Raw genomic sequence first — 26,359 nt, 5'->3', positions numbered from 1 at the left:
TTGATCTGGGAGCCGTGTGCATTTCATTTATGACATCTCTTTTCACCATCCACGATCTTTTTATGGAGCGTCCTTTGAGCAGGAAGAAAGCTGTATTCTCATGAGAGTTAAAAGTGTTTTGCTGCTTCATGTTATAGTCTTTATTGCAAATGTCCCAAAACTCAAGCTCAAACTGAACAAAGAATGATTAGTAGCATATTTAAATAGAATTATTTGTTGAGCAGTGGCAGATGAAACTGCTGGTACATTTGGTAATGACTGGCAATATCACATGGAGCCTTTCATATAACTGAGCAGAGGGTAACCAAGTAGCAGCTGAGCTGGTCTAGTCTTCTTGGTTTCAATATTGGTTTTGAAATTGCAAATTTTTTTTAAGAAGGTGGTTTGGGGTTCTTTTCACTATAATGCTTTTTAACCGCTAGAGCATGGTGTTAATTGCTTATATTTCTCTTTTTAGGCAATGATGAACAAGTTATACTCCATGATGTTGAAAGGTAAATACCCAGTTTGTGTTTCAACTGCTTCAAGAACTCCTTTGATGTCAACTCACTGGAGGCATTTTCTGTTTTAAATTAATGGTTTAGGAGAAGAACAGTGCTTTAATACTGAAATTTGCTTTTTATTTATCTAAATTCGTAACTGGAATGAAGTATTCCCCATCACCCCATTTTCTTTTCAGCACGTGGGTTCTGTATTATTTTGACCTTAGTAAAGAGAATGATTTTTAAATATATATGCTCTCCTGCAGGCAGCATAGTAGCTTCTGAGTAGATTATTCTGGCACATATGCAACTGTTGGCACATACAGACTTCGTGTTTTTCAACAGACTCACCTGACTTGTGTTTAAGATGGCTAGTGCTTGGCCTACCTAACTTCCTTTTAAAACTTTGGATGCAGCTGCCTGATTCTCCACACTAACATGAAGCATATTGGTTTTGATACTTACTTTCTACCAAAACTGCAAAACAGTTGGGAATTAGGCTTTGTGGTGCTACATCAAGATTTAGCTGTTAGTCAAAGTGTAATTAATACAGCAGTGGTAAAATATTGAATTGGACTTCTCTAAATATCAGGTCCATTGAGCTTACTGCTTTTGAAGTAAAAAAAAAATTTAAAATTTTGGTCTGTGCTAATTACTTCTGCAGATTTAAGCATTGACCATTCATTTAACTTGAACTCAAGAAAATAAAGAAAAAGCAGGAAGAGATATATGTAAGAACAGAGAAATATAAAACCTTACATTTCTTTGAGTTTCCTGAATAACATAATCTGGACATATTTCTTGATGTGTTTGTCCAAAGCCTTTTGCATTGAATTGTTCAGTGTATATCTGCCTTCCACTGTACCTTATGTCTGCTTCTTGCATAAATCTTACATGCAAGCTGGGCCAAAGTAACTTCGTCTTCTGTTCTGATGCTTTCTCAGGAATACCATGTTGTTTAGTGTTTGGGGAGTTTTTGTTTTGGTTTTAACATTTTAGGCCTTTTTGGGAGGGGTGTTTTGTTTGTGTTTGGTTTTTTTTTGGGGGGGAGGGTTGGTTTTGGGAGAGTTTTTTGTTTAGTGTTCTGTTTTTCTTGTTTTAATTAAATATGGAAATGTCAATTTTAGATGCTGGTGTTTATTGTGTTCTGACTTTTTAAGCTTCTACAAGATCTTTGTCATTTTATCTTTTGTATGTAACACATTTTTTCCTTCTATGTCTTGTTGAGATGTTTTAACAAGTCTTTTTGATATGTACATATTTTTAATGTGCTTTTGTTATCAGGTTTTTATCTTTTTAGGTATGCTAAGTCCAGTTGTAATTCATACAGAATTCTTTCCTCTATTTTGTGTGATCTTCTAAAAGAAACCTTAGTAGTCTGACACACCAAATTCTGATTGATTTCTGTGGAAAGTTAATCTCTTTTTAGTGATAACAATAGGTCTGTCAACTCCTTTTTCGTAACTTTAAATGGCTTTTTCTGTAACTGCTTTCCCCCCCACCTTTTTTATTAATGGTCCCTGAGACAGAGTTAGTATATCTGCCATTATGAACATCACTTGCCATGTGAGCAAAATTTTATGTGGGATCTCTTTGGTGGAGCTTCCATGGCATATAGGGCTTGTATACAAAGTTTATTCCCTAAAGAAATAAACGGGCTTTTAAAAAGAAATAAAACAGTCCCAGGATCTTCTGATTTAGTATTTCAGCTTTTGGCCTCTCTATACCCCTATTTCCAGCTTTTTAGATGATCTAAAACATTGGGAAAAGAATAGAGAATGTGCTTTTTCTTTTTTTAGAAAAAAAAAATGAAATGGCTGAAATCTAGGTATAGTTTTAGGGGGATTATTTTTATTTTGTTGGTTTTTTTGCCATTTTTTCTACATGGAAAAATGTAGGTCTGGTCTATCCTGAAAAACAAAGAAAGCTTACTGAAAAAGCCATCTGGAAAGCTGCTCTTATGTGAGTTTCAACTGAACTTTTGAACAAAACAGAAGCCTGTATTAAAGAATGAACTTCTGTCTTGTTTCCTTTTTACATTAAGAAGTAAAAATTGATTCCAGAGGTCGCAAGGCTTCTTCCTCTTTTCCATTACATCTTCCCAAACTTAATCTAATACAACATGTGTTCCATAGCATCTTGCAGTATCTGAAGTTTTTAATGTTTGGGTTTTAGTTTGAGAGATTTTTTTCCTCATAGCATGAAGTCACTGTACGTGGGCATTTTGTTTGTTTTTTAGTCTAATTAAACACAAGGGTCTTCTTACGAAATTACAGAAAATTTGTCATTAAGTATTATTAGGTAGATAAAATGGTAAATATTTTGCTTTATAAAACAATAGCAAAAGAAGGAAGAATAATAATGTTGTGTCTGTTTTCCAGCACGGAGACCTTGGACGTGTTTGCCCATGAAGATGCAGTGTATGGCCTTTCAGTGAGCCCAGTAAATGACAACATCTTTGCTAGTTCGTCAGATGATGGCCGGGTTCTTATTTGGGACATCCGAGAGTCTTCCCATGGAGGTAAGATCTCTAGAAGGAAAAGATAGCTCATTTAGGAAGAATTCATGCAAGGCAAGGAGGAGAAAAGTTATGTTCATCTGGGATAATTGAGACAGTGAGTCTTGGAGAAAGGTGAGAGTGAGGCAAAATTCTTTTGGCCGGTGATTGGCAAGCCCTGGTCTTTACAGTTCTGTGTTACTGTGTTAAATGACTTTATAAAGTACCAGCATATAGTGCAGACTAGCACAGAACTTGGTATGAATAGGTTTTAACTAGAGTAAAGGGGCAGTGGAGGGAATGTTTTTTCAATGAGAACATCTTGCCAAACTTGCAAGCAATTGGGAATATGTTTTTGGGTTTTTTTCTATAGCCTAGGGTGGGAAAAAAATATGTTTAGAAAGCTGTTATTTTGATTTGAATAGTTTCCAAAGCTATTTATATACTTCCTGTGACCCTGATACACTTATACATAATGTTTTCTGCTTGTATGGAAACTTAGAGCCTTTATGTGATAAAAGGGAAGTTGAATTATTACTTCAATCTTTCTTTTCTGAAACAGAGCTGAATACTGTTGATTTATGTAACAAACCTGCAGCTTCTCAAAACACTAACCTGTGTTTTTACAGCTGCGGTTTTGACACTGAGGAATCTCAGTTTAAAACTGTAGTTACATAAATTTGAGAGAAATGCCTTAATAATTGAATTTCAGTGCATGAGTACTCAAGTAATACTTAAGTAAATGAATCTTCAAGTTTACCTAATCCTAAAGAGCACTAAGCAATCTGCAAGATACAGAATATGGTTGCCTTCATTCATAGCTAAAATAAACGTTCATCTTTTTTTGTAAGCTGTTAAAATGCAATTACCAGTAGCTTCTACTGGTCTTACAGGAAAATTATTCATGGCACTGAAATCCAGATCAATGTATTTTGTACACATTTGTTGTTGGGTCAAAGCTGATGTTTTAAATGAATTATCTTATTCCATGCCTAGTGAATTTCATCACTCTTCTAGACTGCAATTCTGTCCCTTTTTGACTTGGAAATGAAAGCTGAAACAAGACATACTTTATAGTCTCACAGGAGTTTTTAAAGCCCTCTAGCATCCTGAGGGCTTTAATGAACATGAGTAACCAGAGATAGGTCTTTTCTTGACAAGCCTCACCAGAATACTCAGAATAGATTGCTCATAGATACCCTCCCTACCTCAGGCATATTGCCTTTGTATAAGTATAAATAAAAATTTTACATACTAGCACAGCACAATTTTGTGCATTTCTCTGGCACAATCATATTACCCCTTATCTCTTTTCCATGTAGAAATTTTATTAAACATTCTGAAAAACAATGTACACTCTTCATATGTGTGTATTGCCGACTTTAATAAAAATATCTACATCGCGTCTTTTACATCTTTGAGGAACTCATTAATAACACCCCTCTTGCTCCTAAGTCCCTTATAAGTCCCTTACAGCACAGTGAACTATTGTCTTCCCTTTAGACAGTTTCTTATCCCCTGCACCTCCCTTTGCTAATCCCAACTGCCTGCAACTAAACTTGATACTATACCATATGTGAATTTAGTCCTCATTCCATCTACCACTTTTCCCTTGCATAAAAAGTCAGTAACTTTATTAAAGAAGAGATTCAATCACTCTGTAGAGAATATTTTACTTTCGTAAAATCCAAACGGAACTTCATCCCTGTTTATATGTTTTCATAATATCCAAATGATAAGACTAGACACTGAATATGGTTTACAAATTGAAAATAGTGAAATGTTGCTTTATTGCTTTCTCCTGAACTCTCCATCATAAAGATCTATCTCTGTTAGGAGAATTACCTGTTGCTGACAGTGGATGTCAACAGTCGGGATGACTAGGTATTTAAATGCATCTGTATGAAGCTGCTTAGCATCATAAGATAATGTCCAATCTGATCTGAGTTTCTGAAATTATATGAAATTAAGTTTGTCCTTCTTTGTTGTAGTTAAACTTTGTTATTGCTTTTACTGTTGCTGAGGCTTTGAATGAGATTGCTGCATCAGTGAAAATGGTGTGAAGACATGTTGTCTGTAGTAATTTTGGGCTTTTTGGAGTCATGTTTTAGGTTCTCTGAATTTAGAAAAAAAGGGTTTTTCCACGCTTATACAGTAGTCCTGAGTCAGCATTTATATGTGAGCCCTGCCAATGTTTACTGCGATGTAATGCTTGTCACAGGGGCAATGCCCTTTTCTGCAATGGTGTTTTCATGGGAATAGGCACTACGCCTGCTAGTGTGAGTGTAGTTAGTTACCCTGAGTGGCCAGCTTGTTAAAGTCTTTCAAATAATCTCCTAGTTTAAAATAGTGTATTAAAAGACGCAGAGGAACCATCTCTTTCTCCCTGTCTTTCACTGCTGAGTGATTTATGCAGTGATTTTTATAAACCTACTTACAATTTTTATTAAAGATGGTGTTGAGCTGCTCCCTCCAGAAACATGTTCATACTCCGGTGTATAAGAGCTACAATTGTGAATGGGCATAAAGAACAATAGAAAAGTAATCCCCCTACTTTTCATTGAAATGACTTAGTGCCTCATTAGTTTAAGTCCTGTAATCTCTCTCCTGAAAGGCAACCTTTGATATCTTAGAAAACTGTGGTGCCAATCTATTTATAATAAAGGTGAGAAGGAAAGCACCGGTAATTCGCAACAATTATTTGACTAAAGAAATATACACAAATTTAAAGTTTCTTTTAAAACACAGCTCCTTTATTTGGCAATCTGGTGTTTGTCTCTCCGCTCAGCTAATGCAGGCCTTTGCTTCTCAGTGGGGGCTGCCATTTTAATAACGCAGCCTTTTATGCCCCAGCAGGATTCTGATTTGATGATGCAAATATAGAAGGTCAGTTTTGGTGTTTGTTTGGAGCTGCTGGCAGACCAACAGCAATTTCTAAAGCCTTTGGGCAGACTGGCAGAACAAAAGTTGGCTTCTTTTCTTCTTTTTACCTCTGACTCCTATGACAATGAATAGCACCGTGGAGCATCATCTGTGGTCAGAGACCTTTGTTTTCATCACTGCTAAAAAAATGCTAAAAAGGAAAGTCCCTGTATGAAAAAACTTGTAATAGAGCATGAGAGGAGGATACAGATGAGGCAAGACAAGTAAATGTTAATTCTCTCTCATTTGCTTGATAGGCAGTCATTTCATAAGGTATTCGGAATTTGAGAGGGTTGCCTGCTTAACCATGTTTTATATGTGGTAATGAGGGATATGAGGAAAGAAAATTCCATACCTTTGGAGGTGCCTGTGGGGCTACAGGTGCTGCACATGGTGGCTTGGATCGGGGCAGTAACTGTCTCCCAAGCACATGAGCAACACAGGAGTTGCTCCAAAGTAAATGGTGAATGGGAAAATCTGGCATAATCCCTGACTCAAAATAGGGATTGATTCTGGTTGATTGAAAGAGTGGCAGCATGCCACAAAAGATACAAACAAGGAAGAGAATTAGACTCTGCCTAAAGCTGTAAAGCTCACAGAAACAGAGAGAAGGTAACAGAGTCAAGGCTTTTCCCCACTCTTCATGAAGACAGTATTATGATGTAATGAATAAGGCAGAGTAGCAGTCCAAACACAGTCTTATGAGAGGGAAGGAGTCTGAATGAGCATGTTTTCTACTCTGTGTGTGAACAGGAAGAGCTGTTAACGTTTTTTTTATGCAAGAGGAACACCTTACTTGTCTGTTTGTACAGCACTTAAGAAGGTAGGCTTCTTTTCCCTTTAGCAGCTTTCTTTGAGCTGAGTTTCGTACAAACTTATTTCATTTCTCGTGATATTATTCTCCTTTACAAGAAATTGCTGCTACATTTATGGTTTGGGTAATCAGCAGTGGCTGTGAAAGCTCTCAGGCATATATTACTAGGAAGATTTCAGAAGCGCCTCCATGTATAGTCCTTACCAGATAATCATTTGGTCGTGAACCTTGAGAGATTCAAATATTTGATCTTTGAATAGCTAGTTTTAAACTCTGATAACCTTCCATAAAGAAAATGGTGTCTTGAAATTCAGTATGTGTCCTTTTCCATACTTAGACAGAATTAATGTACACGTGGGTGGATTTTAAAGCTCCGGGTTTTATATTGCTTTGGATGTGTCAGCTTTAGAAATGGTTTGAACATGTCTCCATATCTTCAGATCTTGTTATGCTGTTTCCATATTCAGCTGCCAAACTCCTTGCATCAAACAGTTGTATGCATTGTTTGTTCTTACGTCTGAAATTTTAACTTTTTCAACAGAGCCCTTCTGCTTGGCACACTACCCATCAGCCTTTCACAGTGTGATGTTTAATCCAGTAGAACCCAGATTACTGGCTACTGCCAACTCTAAGGAAGGTGTGGGACTCTGGGATATTCGTAAACCTCAGAGGTATGATCTGGCTGTCCTTGTTTTATGCTGTGTTATTTCTTTCCCTTGGGAAGTGATGGCATGCTGCTTTGTTGTTTTTGTTTTTTTAAGTCAGAATATATGGTAGTAAGAAAAGATGCAGAACAAAATTAATCACAATGTTGGTAATCAATTATTTTACATAATTAATGTTCTTCTTCATACTTACAATCTAATTTGATTTAAAATGGGACTAGATCTTCAGTGTTAAGGTAATTTTTTTCGAAGCCTGCCTGGCCTCACCACTGCAGATTAACTTGGATTGCTGTGTCACGTTCTCATCATTATATTTAGCACTGTCTTGCTACTACTGAAAGAAGCTGTGATGGGCACTGCCTGGTTTACAGTTTGTTTTTCCTGCCCAGCTCAGTTTTTAGTGGTTGACTGGAGACTGTGGTCAAGGCAGCTCTTTACTCAGTGCTTATGAGTTTTACATGACTTCCTGACTGATACAGACATCTGTATAATCATTTCACTGTATAATGTGCTTCCAGATTCACACAGAGTTAAAAACAAATGAAGAGAATTAGGTTGCAGCTTGAAATATGGTTAGACTGGGTTCTAAAGTGGATGTATGCAATGTCTGATACCAGACTTTGGCATGCATGAGAGATTAAGCTTTTTCAGTCTTTCAGATTTTGAATGTTCATTTTTTCATCATAATGGGCTGGGGTGGGTTAAATCCGGCTGGATGCCAGCTGTGACATAAATGAATGCAGGTGTTAAATCTGCTTTCAGCTACCATTTTTCTGGGACAGCCATTAGCTCTTCTCCTTGGCTTAAACAGAAATGTACCCAAAACATGGTGAGAATGGTATGTTTGGCTTAGGAAGAAAAAATGGCTCTAAAGCACTCTGTTGCCACTGCAGTTTTTTTCCCCATGAAACTCTCAGGAAAAGGACTCTTCAGAATGATCTGTGTCCTACTAATGGGCTGCCAAAGCCAGAGTTTCTCATATTTAAATAAATTAGGCTGGATTTTTGTCTTTTTAAAGTAACAGAACATTTGCCAAAACTTCTACTTGTCTCTGTAGATCTAATTTGCTAATCTAGAAAGCTGGAACTTGTTTTTTAATGTATTTGTGGCCAATTCACTTTGCCTTATGAGGAAAAAAAAATTACTTATTTTTAGATCAGTTAAGATACAATCCTTCCTCCACTGAGGAAGTATAAGCCAGAATTTACACTTCCATCTGTGTGTTTTAGTTTGTTACAGTCTCTTCTGGGGAAAATACACTTAATTATCAGGGGGAAAAAATAGCTTTTGTTAAAGTAATCCACATAAAGCTGTGAGTACTTGTGATAGACTGCATAAACCTGAAGTTGGTATGTGCGTGAGTTTGTGAATATTTTCTGTGTTCTTATTAATAATAAAGGATGCTATAGTTGCAGGTAAGATGTGTGCCAAAAGCATTTTAGTTGAGGAATTCTACTGGCAGAATGGGTTAAACAGCCCTGAATTTCTCCATAATCAAGGGATAAACAGGAAGCTGCCTGTGTAAGCACACCACTAGCACAGCAAAGAAGGGCTACTGCATCAGATGCTTTCCTCATTGTCAAAAAAGTCTGCTGATGGTGGAAATCCTTGCTTCCCTACATGTTTGTAGCTCTCTTTTATGCTGTCATCGGTATCCAAGAAAATGTAATAGTTCCTGAAGTGTAGGAAGTATGAGGGAATAGAGGTTTTTGAGGGACATGATTTAGAAGTACCTGTTTGATTGTTGAATCCTTGCTGGGATTGTTGAATAGCACAATATATAAATAACTACAGTAAAAAATTGCTAGATCTGTCTATTTCTTCGCTAATCTGCATTTTTATTTACATTGCTGCACATGATGTTCACCTGCGAGGGATTTTTATGCCTTAAACCATCAAGAGAAATTTCTCCTTTGCTTTGGTATTGATGTAGTCCATCATAACTCTGTGGCCAACAACTTGCGGAAGTTTTTCAGTCCTATCATTCCACCTGTGGTGCTAGTAGAAAGTACTAGATAAGGTAAACTTTGGCTGTTTTGTCACATTGTGTGGTAGTGGGATTTTGATTAGAAATTGAGTGGGTAGAAAAAGGGGGAGAAGTATAGATACTTTTAAACGTTTGCTGTGGATGGCCAAAATTTTAACTTCCAGTGGGTTAAGCTGGACTGCAGCACTCTTCCAACAAGGGACAGGTGAAATGGTTACAAGTAGTTAATAATTTACTGCTGGTATAACACTTCCTGTAAAACTCACTTCCCCAGCTACTGTCAGTTCTCAGATGGAGGCAGAGTGAGAAGATGCAGGCACTACTTGGTTTTCTTCACAACTGGAGGCTGCTCTGGGGAATCCTGCTGCTGCTCATCTGCAAAATCCAGCAAGTGAAAAGCTTGGAACTCTGAAGACTAGCTATTTGTGGCCAGTAGCAGTACTATAGTTAGCAATATCTTAGTGTAACATGTATGGCAGCTAACAGCACTGGTGTGGTAAGACTTTTTACAGATATAGGTGAGGTTTGATAAAACCAACAGGATTTGGTTGGTCTTCACTCATTTGAAGGGGATCAAGCTTGATGCTGACTTTCTGGTTTTAATCAGCAGAGGCTCCTCAGATGAAGTATAGTTTTTCTTTGTTCGGCTTGATAATGGACTAAGAAAAGGGGAGATTTGCTGTTAACTTCTAAACTTGTATGTCAGTCAGTGGAATATGGCTAATTGTGTAGTTTTAAACTAATAGCTCTACATTTTGAAAATGTTGAATAGAACAGTCATGTCCTTGTAGGATAGAGAATTCAGATATAGATTCCACTGCTTGTCAGGAACAAATGAGCTGCATCTACTTATTTATCCAGAAAATCTGAGGATTTTTACAGCAAAGTATTTTTCTCCAAAATACATGGCTCTTCTCCAATTGGATTGTGGGAGAATTTGTCTCAGCTTGCTGTTGCATGCCTCCAGCCAGGAAAGTCAGTTTTGTCCACTTCTTTAGACAGGCAACGTTAAACGCCCCTAAAATTTTTAAATTGAATTATTTTAGGGCTAGAAAAAAAGTCCTGATTATGAGTAGATTTTATTCATATGCTGTGGAATTGGTTAACTTCCTAATGGGAAGCTGGGAGTGCTTTATACTTGGCTACAGTGAAGGAGGTAATTGAAAAGCCAGCATTTCTTGGCATGCATGGACAAATTTAGAGACAGTTGCACAGCTCTGAATTGTGGAAAGTTTAGCTCACTTCAAATAATCATAATTTGATTAGTCTTGCTGACTGAGTCAGGATACAGAGGCGGATTCATTTTGCTTTTTCCCAAAGTTCATTCACAGCTTGATATCTCTTCTGTCTCAGATTTAGTGCAGCAATTGAGATTCTCTCCTTTTACCCCAGTAAACTAATAAGATCTGGATGTGGTGGGTTGGCTCCTCAAAAATAGCGTATTAAGTGCTATAAGTATAGGACTAATATAAGTCTATGATTATAAGTTGACTAGTGATTCTGGAAATCTTATTTTTTTATTTTTAGGATGTGTAAGTATTTCTATTCCTTCAGGTGGACGTTAAACTGAAACCATCTGTATTGTTTCTTTTTTAAAAACAGGGCATTGAAAAGCTTTAAATGTGGTTTTGATTGAGGAGGCTGCTGTAAGGCTTTCACGCCACTAGATGGGGTCTGGAAGCTGAGCCTTTTTTAAAGAAAATTTTAAAAGGGAGGTCGGTGCTTCTTAAACTATTTACAATAAAATATATATTACAAGTATTGTTACAGAATTGCTGGGGGCAACTCAGCAAGCTAGAGTACATATATATTGCAAGCAAAGACTGTGTTACTTCAGCTATTTTTAGGTACTCATGTTCTCCCTCCTCTTTTTCCATGCAGCTCCATGATCATCTCCTTCTTTTTACTGAAATAAGACTACTTTTTCCCCTAAGAAAACATTATCATTATCCCCTTAATGCTTTCTTTTCCTATGTTCCCCCTGACCCACCACTTACATCAACTTATGTGGAAGTTTTTGAGATCAAAATTATATTTCTTTGTCATATTAATGACCATCACACATTTTTAAACTGATCTTCATGATGCAAAAAGGCTGTTCACAGAAGTGTGTTCTGCTTGTGATAGGAGCATTGAACCTGTACTTTATGCATACTGAGATCCATTGGTGTGTCCAGTTCAGGGGTTAAAATGCTACATCTTGTGTCATAAATACATATCTTGGGATATTTTATGGGAGTCTGGGAGGGCTTAGCTAAAAACTACCAGGCCCTCATTCCTATGTCTGTTGCATAGTTATGTGTTTGACCTGTTTTTTGAACCAACTCATCATGTTTAGAAGTTAGAAAACTAAGCAGGAAAGGCTTTATAGCTTTCTTATGCCCTAGCAAGTTGAACTTGGTTCAAGGCAGGTCCAGTGGCAACTGTAAACCATGGAGAAGAGAGAATAAGACCTGTGAGGCTGAGAGGGGAACATAAGAAGGAAACATGTCCTCATTTGAGAAGCAGTGAACATGTGTTCAGCTATTTGTGGCATTCTGCTCATTCTGTTTTACTTGCTTTGGTTTCTTTTGCTACACTAACCTTCCTCTTTTTTGCCTCCTCAGCATGTTCTTTACAAGCTTTTTTACAAAGTAGAAGTGAAATGTGACCAAAGCTGGGGATGATTTACCTTCCAAGGATGCATGTTTCATACGAATAAACTATAAGCAGAGTTTTTCTTTTTTTCATTTGACTTTTTGTGTTCCTGGAGTAAAACACTGTTCCAGGACCCCAGACTTTAGTTTTGGGATCTGGAAACACATTTGTCCCCCTAATTCAAGTACTAGATTCAGCTCTGAGTGAGGTAGAAATGCTTACACACAATAGGCCTTTTTAAGATTCTTCTGAATGTTCAGGAGATTTGTGCTGTCTGCATAGTTACAAGTCAGTGTACTCAAAAAGCCCAGTGATGAGTTAAAAAAATCCTTGAGCAACAGGGCAAGCCTGGTATTCCTTGGTGGTTGTAACCCTTATGGCATATTTTAAAAGCTAATTTGACCATACAAATCATAATAAGACCAAGTTTAAAGGAATGTCAGTTTTGGTGTTTTCCATCAAGTCTTTACAGATAAATCCAAAAGGAACATTAATTCAACGTTGATTTCTTTCTTTATCTTGGCTGACAACTAAGTGCAGTTCAGAGCCCACTAAAACAAACTTTTTTAGCTCATATTAAATGAATATTTGTGTCTCAAAAAACACCAATCAAGAAGGCTTTCTTAGTGTACTCCAAACTAACATTACATTTGCCTCCTGGACTAAGAATTTAGAGGAAGCAAACTCCCAAATTGTGGACAAGGAATTACTGCTATTAGATGTCAGTGAATCATCTCGTGATTAGCTCATTAAATAGTAAGCAAAATATAGAGATATAGAAATTTCTTCCCTGTAGTAAACTAATTAGATTCAGGGGGATCTTGAGAGAGGACTCTTCTTAGCAGGTTTATGAATGTTCAGGCATGTCGATCTTGCCAATGTGTGGAGGACTTTGAAGGTGTGGCTGCACTGTACTGCTGGTCTTGAACTGACTCTTTTCTAAAGTCTTTGTCTTGAACGGAGCTTTTCTGCCAAGTACTAATTACGAGGTGTTCAGCTTAGTCATTGTGCTGCAAGTAAACACAATCCAATTCTTCAAACAATCTATCTATTAAATCCATAACTTCTGGTCCACGTGTATTGGAAATCACAGGTACTTTTGAAAATCCAGTTCTTGGCTCCTGATTGCTTTGACTTGTAGTTTCTCTTATTTTGTTTAGTTCCCAGCTTTTCAAAGACCTGATGAGTATTACTTTTTTGGTTTTGTATCAGAGGTCTGATAGCAAGAGGAAAACACTGTTGGACATAGAAATCTTGCAGGTGGTGTATGTTAGATTGACATGTAGTTGGAAAAGCTCAGTTTGAGGTTTATGAGGCCTCTCTCAGTATGAAAATAGAAGTGGTAGCTGCCAGAACTACAGGAAATTTGAGAACAGTTCTTCACAGTTTAGTTAGATGCATGTCAAATAAACCAGCTTTGTAAGAGAGAGCTGAGTATTACCTCTGAATTAAGGCATGGTTAATTCTGTTAGAGTTTATTTTTGATGAGTGGATGTGCCAGGCAAAGGGAGGAAAGGCAGATGATGAGTATTTGCAACTCCATCTGTACCACAGGTGATATTTGTAAACTGTCGCATAGAGAGGACTTCAGAAAATCTGTGTGGTGATGTTAAAGGTGTTCTAAGGTCGTAAACACTGCATTCTAACTGAGTTCAAGTCCATAGATTGAGGTCTCCTGTGGTTGCCAGTTTTAGTTTCTAGGGTCATGCCTTTAAGCTAGTTGATCCTTAAAGATCATACCATAAGAACAGAGATGGCAGTTATTTTCAGAGAAATGCTCATACATGTGCTGAGTTTTTATCCTTTCTAGCTTTCCTTCCTGGGCTCACTCTACAAAGTAACTGTTGCCTTTTTTTATCTGTGTGTTACCAAGATGTCCGGTATGCTGGATGAAATACTGAGCTTCTGGAAGTGCAAGTGAGGGATCCAGTATTGTTGGTGATTGTGTTGGGGATATTAATTCAGGGGCCAGCCACAGGGTTTGCTTCTGACAGTGATTTACATATTTCCTATTACCGAGGTTCAGGGCTCTTTCCTTAAAAGCTAGTAATTTTCTTAATGCAGAATCTGTAGATGTTACATAATGGCAGGAATAGTATGAGGATATTTAAGGTTTTACTTTGACTGTTTTGCATTTTGACTTTTCATGTGAAGGAAAGAAGCTTCTGATTGTCATCACTTCCAGCATGAATGCTTTGGGATTCCCAAAGCCCCTGCAGGTGGAAGAGTTCACTACATCATTGAATTGGCAATTACTGTTTAAATTATTTCAGTGCAATAGAAGTGTGCTGCACTTCTCTCTTTGGAGACCTTTGTCAGTCCTGCTCTGAGCAGAGCGCACTGTATTAAAGACTTCAGGAGAAATGCGTGTATCTTGGCAACCACTTGCTCATTGTCAGGCTTATCATTTCTTTCTCTTCCCTGTGGAATAATTTGTTGAGAATTTTGACTAACTTGGTGCTGCTAAAAGTAATCCATTTAGCTGGGTTACAGTATAACAAATTTTAAGTGTTATTTTGGAACTTACCAATATGGGTCAACCACACCACCTCAAATAGTTCAAATAACTATTTGTCTCCTCTTGCAGTTCAGGAAGTAGACCTCATCCCACACATGTACCATCCTCATCTGCTATGTTTCTGTGCTACTGCGGCAGCTCAACTGATCAGTTTCTCAGCCTAGAATTTGAAGATCTCCTAACCAGATCCGACTTGGCGTATTTGCCCCAAATTACACAGAACCTAAATGTAGATACTTTCCCCCCTATTTGTCTTCCATTATTTCTCAAAAGTTCCCTTTAATGTGATAGAAAGATTATTGCTTAAGTTCATGGGGATTGAATTTTTCCGGGAATCTTTGGGATGTGTTGAAGAAACATTTGAATAGTAATGGCATCTGGCGGAGTAGTACTTTTCAGATGGCTTTTGGCTTTGATTTCCTTATTATAAACATAAATAAATATCCAAAGTATTTGCCACAAATTTAGCCAAAATCAACGACATTTTAGGGTTAGAAATATCTAAGGTAGTTTCCTCTGCCTTTCCTTCTTTCTTCTCACTGAAGGAAAAAAGGAAGTACTTGCAAATGAGTCTTTTTTGACTTTGGGCAAAGAAAGATCGTGACAATCATTAAGGCTTTAGTCATGTTGATGACTTTCCTGCATATGAAGACTTTTTTTGTGGTTGCCACCGTCAGTCAGTTGATGTTTTTTTCTATTTTTTTTTTCTTTAAAGACAGGAGTGCAGCCTAAAGTTGTGAAATATGTAAATCAGTGAATTTATTGTTAAATATTTTTTATTCTGAAGCAATAATTTCTGTTGCTGGTGTGAGCATCAACTAATAGATAGTCTGGAAATACTTAAGTGTGCAAGTCTGCCAAATACTACCTGGTATTTAAGTGTGTGAAACAGGTGCTATAGTCTCTTTTTCCCACCCTTATGCCTTGTCCTTATTGTGGAATTTACTGGAATGGTACCGTAGGAAAGGCCCCCTCACTTAGCTTCTGTTTTAGATGTACACACTCCGTATTTAATTTGTAGTCCTGCTTTATGCATGACCTTGTCAGCCCTCTTGGGATAGAGGGTTTAGCTTAGCTTTTTCTGTGTTTAGGCTAGTATCCTTCCTGTAGTAGAGTGTATTTAGAAAGATTTTTAACTTTCCTCTAGCATCCCTGGATTTGTTGATCAGACACACAACTGAATTTTGGAGAACTGAGATTCAAATTGTATAATAAAAAAGAGTGTTGTTAGTAGCTCAGCTTTTAATTCTTTGTTGTTCTCAGATAGGGCTACAGTCTTTCTTCTGTTCAGCCTCTCCTGTCTTGATTGCCCTCCATCATACGCAGGGGGATTTTCTGACTTGAAGATGAAACTTTTTCACACCTATCAGCATCCTCACATTAACAGGGACTTTAAGCTCAATACTGTCCCTTTGCTCTGTGGGATCCAGCTTGCTCCTACAAGCAGAGGGGCTATTCGGGTTTTAGATTTTCAACACTGTGTGTAACTGTAAACAAGAAGTCAGGAAACCTGGTTTTGTTTCACAGTGTTGGTTAGGTCTGTTGGTTGACCTTTCTTGCCCTCGGTTTTTCCTGTACCAAGAAAAGGGAAAACTGCCTACTTCAAAAGCCTCATGATGCTTAATCTTTTTGTTAGCTTTGAAATACTTTAGCACCCAGGTCTTTCTAAAGCAAGAATTTTAAGTGCCAAGTATTGTCCTTGTAATGCAAATTTTAAAAGTATAATCTGTTGTTCAAAAGAAGCTCATATTGAATGGGTTTTTGTAGAGCACTTTCTTAAGGGAATAGGTCAGTAATCGTTGTAAGTCATGCCATAATCACCTCTATACCTCCATTTAATGTGGAGGGAATTAAAAGAGAAACTTTTTTGTTCAAAAAGAAAAAAAAAAGAAAAAAGAAAATTTAAAAAAATATTGGTGACTGAAATCAAAGGAGAGATCCTCTTAGTGCATTTACTAGGAGAATATCTGAAATATTAGTTTAATGCTATTGTAAGAGAAGGGAATTAGTCTTTGAAACATCAGTCCAGTGGAAACTGTGGTGGAACCAACCTGATGACTCCAAAGTTATGTCTGCAGTTGCATTCACTTAGCTTTACGAGACAATTTATTTTCATCTTTTACCAACTACAGGCAAAAGCTTTACTAGTTCAAGACTGGACTCTTCTACTGCAGGAGCATTTTGGATCTCGCGAATTTTCCTGACAAAAGAAAGGCCTACTTTCTTTTTGCTGCTGTTTTCTTTAGTTTCTGTTTGTGTGGTTTTTGTAAATCAAAAATTCATGCAGCTTCACTAGAGAAAAGAAGGGTAGTGAGTGTATATGTTATCGGATAAAAGAACAAATCTGTGGCTGATGTTACTCAGCTTTCCTAATGCAAGACAACAACTGCAGCACAGAAATGTGTAGGAAAAATGTATCATAGGACTGCAGTATTGACATGTGACTGATTCTGCATAAGATATGAAAATGGATTCATTCTTCAAGAGGAATTGCCAACTTTTGCACTCAGAATATTTTTCTGAGGTAACATTCTCTGGTATCCATGTTCTTTGTTTTATAACTACTTTGGTGAATGCTTGGTTTTGGGAACAGTTACTGTTCCTTCATTTGGCCTAAGGGTCATCTTCCAATGCCAAGTCTGGCTGTATTTGCATCTTCTTTATCTGGTTATCTAATGGAACCTACTCCTTTGTGTTTTGCTGTATTTAGCTGAGCAATGTTCTATGTCACAGTCTGTACTCCATCCTACAAGGTGCTATTTCTGAACAGGCTGAATAATGGACTCTAATCAGAGAATTTAGGGATTAGAAAAGGATGGAAATGATCAGGTGTTTCAGCTAGTTTGCTTGTGGCTGTTGGACAGTTGTCTTTTACATTGTGTTCTCTATTTTGGTTTTTTTTTTAATCTGGCTAAATTTTGTTGTTGGTTGGTTGGGGGGTTTTGTTGTTTGTTCTTTTGTTCGTTTTTTTTCCTGAAAAACAAATTGTCTGCCTACTAGATCTCATTTATTACTTACATTACAGTAAGACCTACATGATTCAAGCAGAGAGTGAGAATAGGACACTCTTGTGCCTGCTGACTCTAGTGAGGGCAAGCCTAGGGCAGGAGAATATTTGGGAACAGGTCTCTAATAAGACCAAAACAAACCTTGGCTAGAGCTGGAGGAGTATGTGAAACATTCAACCAAAAGGGTGGTTTTTTTGCTTGTTGTCATTTCCTACTGTTCAGTCTTTTTAATGGCAGAGGTAAGCCTTAAATCCTGAAAGGATAAAAGTAGTACAGATGAGGGGGAGAGTTTAGTATACTTTATGCCTCTGCTCTTGCCATCTTCCTCAAAGTACTGAAATTCTTGAGTTAAAAGGCAGAATACAGGAAAACATAATGCTTTTTGGAGAACTGCCTGAGATCACTGATGAAGCAACATTTTCATTCAGTGATTCAGTTAGGTCATAAGGGCCAAACCAGGCGAGCCTTTGCTGTTGCATTGTCGGGTTACTCTGGGTACATAAATGGTGATGTTTGATGTTTTTAATGCTCTAGTTTCTGAAGTCAGTTATCAGATAAGAATCTCACTTATTTAAAAAATTAAAATACTGCCCTCGTGGTTTGGAGGGCAATATTTTAATATTTGGAGCTTCTATTCCCCTTAGAGTTTGCTGTGCATGAAAGTTCATTAATGATGGTGAGATTCCATTTTGTATTAGTTTACATGTTTCTGACTCTAACAGTAAACAGCAAAGAAATGTCACGTTCTTGAACGTGCAGAATCTTCACCCTGAATTCTGTACTTTTCTTATCTTGGTGGATGGAGTTTATTTTAGTTGTACTTTCTTTTTGAAGGAAAACAAAGATGTTTAATTTTCCTAACAATACTCAGCCTTTATTTTATTTGGTTATTGTTCAGTGTCCAAGCAAATACCCCTTACTTTCTGGTAAGGATTCTAGGAGGCAGTTCTTGTAAAGGTAGTAAGATAATCAGAAGTAGTGATGATAGAATTTAGAAAAATGAACTTGTTTCTGAAAAATAATAAAATCTTGAGTATGGCTTGTATACCTTCTAACCTTAAGACACTGATGGACTTCCTTCACTTTTGTTAACACTTACAATACTTGTAGTGAAATGCCATAAACTTTGACACAATTTATCTGCTTTTCAAAGAAAGTATCTTGAGATTTCTGGGACTCATAATCTACTTTAAAAAGGTCTGCATGATTATTGATATTGTGCTGACTTGTCTGTTACTGGTTAATTTAGCTCTAAGTGCTTCAGACTATATATGAATTGTGTCCTTTTAAACACACAATAATTTTCTTGCAAATAAACCCCCAAACTTTTCTGCAGTTTTCCAGGCCAAAATTTTGTTTGCCAAGTTTCATTCCAGTTCTTTTTTTGCACAGTTAGAAGTTCCTCAGTTTTGTGGTTACAGAATTGCTGACAAACACAGTTGTATGCAATGGTGTGTATTAGTTACAAGCATTCAGTTCATTCTTTCCTTTTAAGGTCATTGGTTCATTAACTTAGTCTCACTCACTGCAGTTTATGATACCAACCACTTTTCCCTTGCTCAATTCCTTTCTTTTTCCTCTTAAATGACACCCCTGTCCCAAGGACAGTGTCTATACTGCAATGCAGTGATACTGCTTATTCCCTCACCCCACTAAGTGCCAGTAGAAACCGATTTATTTACATTAGTGGTGCTACTCATGGATTCAAAGCCTTCCATTGTTTGGCTGAGCTGGTATTTAGTTAGCCCTTGCCTGCTGCCTGTGTGCAGCGTATCCAGCTATGGAAATGACCATATTGCATATAATCGTCCATTCTCTCCCTCCTCTGCCTCTCTCCAGCTCCAGCATATGTGTTTGGATTGCAATGTTCCATCTGTGGACTAAATATTTCTCTTTATCATACAATATGACTTTTTAAAAAACTCGAAGTGCAAGTGTCTCTCTATATTGCTTCCAGAGCTGGTAGGCAACATCAGCATTCCACAGCTGTCTGGGTGAGCCAAATTTGGAAGCAGAGTAAATCCGAGTAGTCTGGTTTCGGATTCATAAAAATAATGCCTCTGGCAGAAAGAGCACTCATCTTGTTCAGAAGTGTCCTTTTAGTATTGCCTTCAGATTTCTCACTAGCTGTCATGGTCTGTGTCTTCAAGATGAGAGTATTGCTTCTGGCATGATGCATCAGTAAACTTTTTAGTAACTGCAACAAGGTGTTGCCTCTGAAATTCCTTTGTTAGTGCATGCAGTAAGGGGCAGGCAGAAGTGGCAGTTCTAACATGAGCAACATATCCAAACATGTCTACACTGCCCCACATAATCCTGTGTGAAAATATCTAAAAGTAGAACTGACTAAAGGTACAGAGCAACACCCTGGTGCAACTGGGAAAGCGGAGGTAGTCATTTGAACATGCTTAAACACAGCACGTCTCTTCCTCTCCCCTCCCCACACCTCAAAAAAAGAAAGTGCAAAAGTCCTGATTCTGATGAGTTTGAAGATCTTTAGAGCTTCTTGATTCAGACATCCTCTTTAGTACTAGCAAGTATTAGTAGTGGTTTAATACTGTAGAAAATAACTTCTGCTGGCTTCTTTCTTGGAGAGGGCTGTCTGTTTTTTTCCTGCAATTTTGATGGAGATGGATACTCTAGAAGTCATCTCAGGCAATTATTACTTTTTTCCTAAAACCAGCACGGTTGTTCTAAAATCAACAAAATTTTATGATGGAAGATACCAAAGTCCTGGGGTTCCTCAGTTCTCAATACTGCTACCATGTGCACTGCCTGCAGTATGAGGCAGAGGAAGAGAGACTTCTCAAATCCTTTATATATCCTCTATTTGTGAACTAGGTGAGCAGCTTTGCTACCAAGATAGAGCCATGAGCTGCACTCCCTCCCTCTTATTTGTGAACATATCTCTCAGATGTTCTGTCCTAGGAGGAGAGAGAGAGAGAGCAAATATTTTTCCTCTGTTTGGATCAGGAAATGGATGTTTGGTGGGGGCTTGTGTCAGTTTGTTCGCCTCATCCCCACCTGACTACCTGCTGCCTCTTTTCAGAGTTTGTTAAAGGAAAACACTGTGCAGTTAATTTAACAAATCCTTTCAAAGAGGCAGAGAGGAAGCAATCAGGACACAGCAGGGTGGGGAAAACAGAAAACTGCTGTCTTGTGATTAGTACAGCAAAATGCTGCACTTGGAGCTATAGTGTCAGACTTTTGGGGCCAGAATTAAGGCAAGCGGGGAAAGTCATTACTCTTAGGTTATAAATGAATGGCAAACAGCTATTTTAGTATTTCTTTCTGTATTAGCCAAACTAGCTCACTGGGTTTTTTTGTTAGTGTGGGGGTCTGGTTTTTTGTTTGTTTTTCTTTTTTTTTGAGCCGAATGTTAAAAAAACTGCAGCATGAACTGTATTTCCATTACACGTGTGCCTGAATTGTGTGGAGTGAGGGTCTGAGGCAGGCAAAGCTGTGGATCTTTAGAGGAGCATTAATTATGCAGCTCCTTAATTCTAGACTTTTCATGTGTGTATGTGGTCATTTTTTCTGAAGTTCTAGTCTCTCTTGCTTCCTTTAATTTCTGAAGTAAAATATTCTTTTGGAGCTTTGCTGTGATGAAGTTACTGCAACACAATACAGAATTCAATTCCAAGTGTTTGCTTTGGTACCTTTGACTGCTATAGGAGCTTAATGAAACATCTGTAAGCAGAATGGAAGCCAGTTTAACATTGCACTCCTATTGCTATAAAACATAATCTCAAATGATTTCAGGCAGGGCATAATAATAGTAACCATGGAAACTTTGCTTGAAGACTTCAAAGGATGGGGCATCTGGTAGGCTCACTCACTTGTAGGCAGGAGAGAATTCTGGGCTGTGGTTTGGATTAAGGAGGAGAACTGGTAATGAGGAGAGGAGCTTAATCTTGGTGCAGCAGTGGCTGCACCTAAACATTGTCTGGTTGTTGCATATTTGTTATGACCTTCTTACTCATGCTGGACAACTCATATCTTTTTATTAAAAATTGACTTTTCTTAGCCAAAAAAAATCTGGGATTGTTTCTTCTGCCAGTTTTTTGTGTTGAGGTCTTGCTTGGGTTGGGGCTTTGGGGCATTTATGATGTTTTAGCTTATTTGTGTATCTTTTTTTAAGGAAGTGGAAAATTCCATTAAAAAAAAATTGGCTTACTAAGACCTATCAGAAGAGGGGGAGGCAAAAATGTCATGTGTGTTTTGGTTATCTTGTTTTGTTTTGATTTTTAATGCCTGAGTATTTTGAGCTGTCTGAGTACTTTATTGGTCTTGATGAACAGAAACTAGGGCTGATGAGAGGGATCCTAAATCCTTGTCTCTGAGGTTACAGTTTCTAGTATTAAATTCTCTCATGTTTTAATTAAATACCTTGAACATGATTAAGAAAAGCTCAGCATCTCTGGAGGAGAACATGAGACACCAGGACTGTTCATGCTGATACAAGTGTTCAGAAGTTTTGGTGCCCAGCTTGAAGAACTTGCTAGTTAGTTGGCTTTGAAAATGTGACTTCTGGTGCCTTTGTGGCGTCCTGGCTTTGACTGTTCAGTTCAAAAGTGTGTGTGTGAAATTGGGATATTTCTAGGGCATTCATTATGTAGAGCCTTGTATTTTGTATTGGTTTTGTTTAACTCTGGCTTAGGAACAATGGTTTTTAACTTTACAGTATCTCAGGCAATGATGCGTGCTTCGACCTGCCTGGAATGTGGCTTCCCATCCATGTGGAGTGACTCAGTTTTCGCAGTTGTTGGGGCAAAGGGCTGTATCAGAAAGTATTATGCATTAAAATCTGTGAATAAACTTCCCTCTAGAATTTACAAATTCTGAGCTGGCATGCTTTTTCTGGTCAAGAAGGGGCATAAAAGTCACAGTTCTCAACAAGATTTGCTGGTTATTTCTCAAAACAGAACTTTAACAAAAGGTTGAGCTCTAGTACTGTTTAGGGAGGTTTCAGTGATCACTGAACAAAAAAAGGGATAAAATGTCTTCCATCTTTGTCTCACTTTCCCTACACACAATCATTTCAAATACACAAACTGAATGAAGTCTTTGAAAAGAACAGAAGATCTGTACAAGTTGCATTTAAGGTGTGCTTTGATTAACTTTATGTTCCTTTATGGAACAAATTCCATTTCTGTTACTTTTTAAAAGAGAGAGTCTGGAAACTTGTGAACCTTTGGTTTTGTTTTGTATATGTCAATAAGAATGAATACAAATACTCCAGCTCTGAACATACAGCCTTATATGGGACAAGGAAACCAGCTAATCCTGACACATTAGAGTTTTAGGTAGTAATGTCATGTGATAGCATAATTGTCTTGCCTACTTGGCAGTATTTTTAGATGAAGCTAGTTTGAGATTAGCTAAGTGACTTATTTTAGCATTTCTTGCAATAACATGTTAGTAAGATCTCCTTTTATTTAAGACTTCTGGAACTGATTGTGAGTTTAAACATCCTCTGATGCCCTGTAGAGATATAAATAGAAGCAGAAGAGAGAGAATGGCCAGCCTATCTACATTTGGATAAAATGCCATCTGGTGCCAGAGCAGGGGTAAAAAACTGCCTGGATTAAAGAACCAGCTAACAAAAAGAAGGGCTGAATGCTGGTAGGGTCAGTCTCAAAGGCAGACATCCCAGAAGTAAAAGGACAACCTTTTTAAGGCTAAGTGCTCTGTCCAACTTTGCTCCTATGCAGGAAATGTATTTGTTATTAACAAAACTACTCACAGTCTTTAACTTTTCTCTTCTGAAGACATAACAGTCATAGCATTTTGATAGCTTGTCATTCAGGTTTCGTACTAAGATTTTTCAGGAACTGATGCTTTAAAGCAGAAACTAAATAAATTATAGTTTACTGGGCTTGTTGGATTGAAATGCCTCAGTAAGATTAAAGAGAGTTCTGTCTTTAAGTAGTTCAATTCATATGTGCAGCCCATCTCACTTGTTCCCACTTGTCTTTTCCCAGTTCCCTGCTTCGCTATGGTGGGAACCTCTCCCTTCAGAGTGCCATGAGCGTCCGGTTCAACAGTAATGGCACCCAACTGCTGGCACTGCGTCGGCGCCTTCCCCCGGTGCTCTACGACATCCACTGCCGGCTGCCTGTCTTCCAGTTTGACAACCAAGGGTACTTCAACTCCTGTACTATGAAGAGCTGCTGTTTTGCAGGCGATCGTGATCAGGTAATAAGCAAGCAATGCTGCCCTGAGTCTCCAGAGTTTCCATGACTGTTTGAGAACACTTCTATAAGGGTGGCTTTTTTCTGATTCAGGAGGTAAAACAGGAAGCAGGACACGTACAGGCTTATTCAGAGCTGTTTTGCAATGTGGGCTGTGAAAGAAGGAAAATGTATGCCAAAACACATGATAAATTTTACCTGTTGTTTGATGTGATCTAATACTTACTTTGAAGATTATATTCAGAAGAAAATATTTGCAGTCTTTTTCGGTCCAATTAATACAATGTTATTTACTCATCTACATAGGATAAGGAAGCATCTTCCTTGCATTACAATATTGATACTGGGTAACATAGAGGCAATCCCACAAAATGTAAATGTTGCATATTTACAGAGTTACTGATTCTTATTTCAAATTATAATGTTTCTCTTTTAATACTCTGCTAATGGACCAGGTAGGATAGGTCTTTGTAGGTCAGTGTTCTGTAAGTGGTGATGGCAGGTGATTAGGAAGGAATAGTCTGCTCCTTCACTGAGGCAGGGCTCTGTCCCTACTACTAATCACCAAGAAATAGGTCACACATCAAGTGACTAACAGAAGTTCATATGATTCTTGAGCCAGATATTGTCTTTGGACAACTGTATTTAATAACCACTGGCACTGTTTAAGGACAAAAGATGTATTTTCAAGCTATGATAGTATCAAACTATGGTCTGAAAATTTCTTAATTGTCATCAGCAAAATTCTTGCAGGAAGAATTTCATCACTAATTCTATTGCTGCTGCTGCAGGAGGCAGAGTTGAGCTTCTTTCAGATTGCAAGTAGAAAATACGTTCATGTCACTGAACTTGAGCAGTGTTCCTTAGTTCTGCGTAGCTTTTGACAGGAGTGTGAAGATGTGATAATGAAACTCTCTTAAAACAATTGAGTGGCTTACTACAAAGAATGGGAAAACACATGTATTGGTTAAGAAGAAAACCACTGACAATTTGTGGTCCACTGTTTAGTCAGCCTAAAGATAACACTTTTCTCCTCTGGAACTCAGTGTAGAGCTGTGTACACTCTGACATAAAATTTAGCTTCTCATCTGTTACTAAAGATGTAGAGGAAAGTCTTAGTGTATGTTGCTCTGCTTTCTAAGCTATTTTCTGATGGGTATGGTATTATTTTAACAGGAAGAGTTTGTCTGTTCTGTATCAGGGTGATGCAATACTTCAGGAGCCTACATTTTTAAAAAACTTTATATTCTTGTGGCTTGACAGACTTTCTGTTCTGATAAGTAGCAGCACATAATGCTGCTATGAGTTGGAAAACAGAGCAAAAGACAATTATATTCTCACATAAAGCTATATGACGCTAATAGGGAAGATGAAGTTTAATATGGAATGTTAGAGAGATGTGGAATTTGACATTTAGACACAAGCTTGTACCCATCTTCTAACTGGAAGGAAAAAAGATAATGAATTTAGAAAATGCCAACACATGCTCCAACTCTATGTCTGAAACTGTTCAGTAATGTTCAAATTCTGTGACTAAGACTGTCAACACTAGGGATAGCCCTTAGGGACTGCCTTTTACAGAGAACCCAATTCCAGTTGCAAGTATATCTAGAAAAGCAGGTTAGAGTTGGAAGCTACTGTAAGATAGATAAGGTGAATAAAAAAACTACAATGTTTTTTGAGTTTTGCCCTTCTATACAACAAGTATGCTTTTGCTTAATGTATACAAGTCTTCACCCCTGCAAATCAGAATTCATCAGAAGAAGAAATAATTCTGTATCCAATTTAATCTGGCTCCAGTCCCCTCTACCTTTTAATATTGCTGTTCTTAGCCTTTATAAAGAATGTCTTTCATTTGAGATCTGTGCAAAGTAAGCTTCACAGAATACCTTGGTTGTATTTCCTCATAGGATCAAAATTTTGTGTGAGCTAAGGCTCATTTGAAGGGACTTGTGGATAAGAAGGTTGTTTCAAATTGTAAGTGGCACTTGTGGTAGGAACACTTCTTCAGCAATTCTTTCACATTGCACCTCTGATTTTCTCTGTCTTCGATTCTTCTTTTCGTCCTTATTAAACTGCCAACTTGATCTTTTTTTTCTCTTTTAAGCTGTCTGAAATAGTTAGATTTACCTTTCTTATAGAGCATAGTAAATTAAAAATGGGAGTCTCCCATGTTCAAAAATTATTATGTGTTGTCTGCACAGGTAGTTCCTCTCATAAAGTAGCATTTCTATTGTATATTTTAACTTTAATAAGAAAGGATTATCTTTAACTCATCAGTGCTTAGAATGCAATTGCATTGGGGAAAAAAGTGAACTGCTGAAAGGGGGAGGCCTTTCTTATCCAGCAGAGGCGTGATGTAAGACCTTTCACTGATACCACTTCTAACTTGGCAGTAGCATTTACTTCTTTTCCTGGGTTAATGACTTGTACTGACACCCAGAGAGCTCTGACAAGCATTTGGATGTGATATAGGGATCAGAAGATGGGTGAGAGATGAAGAGATGGCCTTTCAGCTCTGTAAGACTCAGCTCCTCACAGAACTATAGTCTTTGCTAATCTTTCTCTGAAGTTTGTACATAGAAAGTGGTTTGCTCAGGAAGTTTTCTTGTAAATTATGACCATCAGGGTTTAA

General features: G+C 37.7%; 1 protein-coding gene across 2 annotated transcripts in view; it reads left to right on the top strand.

The window, feature by feature from the left end:
• Positions 1-26,359, top strand: part of DCAF5 (DDB1 and CUL4 associated factor 5) — a 70,900-nt gene that overhangs the window by 13,654 nt on the left and 30,887 nt on the right. For both annotated transcript variants that reach the window (XM_032112325.1, XM_032112326.1), the window contains exons 3-6: positions 458-494; positions 2,864-3,003; positions 7,257-7,386; positions 23,515-23,728. In XM_032112325.1, coding sequence (XP_031968216.1) covers positions 458-494; positions 2,864-3,003; positions 7,257-7,386; positions 23,515-23,728 — 521 coding nt within the window. The remainder of the gene's footprint in view (positions 1-457; positions 495-2,863; positions 3,004-7,256; positions 7,387-23,514; positions 23,729-26,359) is intronic.

This window comes from Corvus moneduloides, chromosome 6, assembly GCF_009650955.1.
Source record: "Corvus moneduloides isolate bCorMon1 chromosome 6, bCorMon1.pri, whole genome shotgun sequence".
NCBI lineage: Eukaryota > Metazoa > Chordata > Aves > Passeriformes > Corvidae > Corvus > Corvus moneduloides.
Note: the sequence above shows the minus strand (reverse complement) of the source record. Positions and strands in the feature narration are given on the sequence as shown.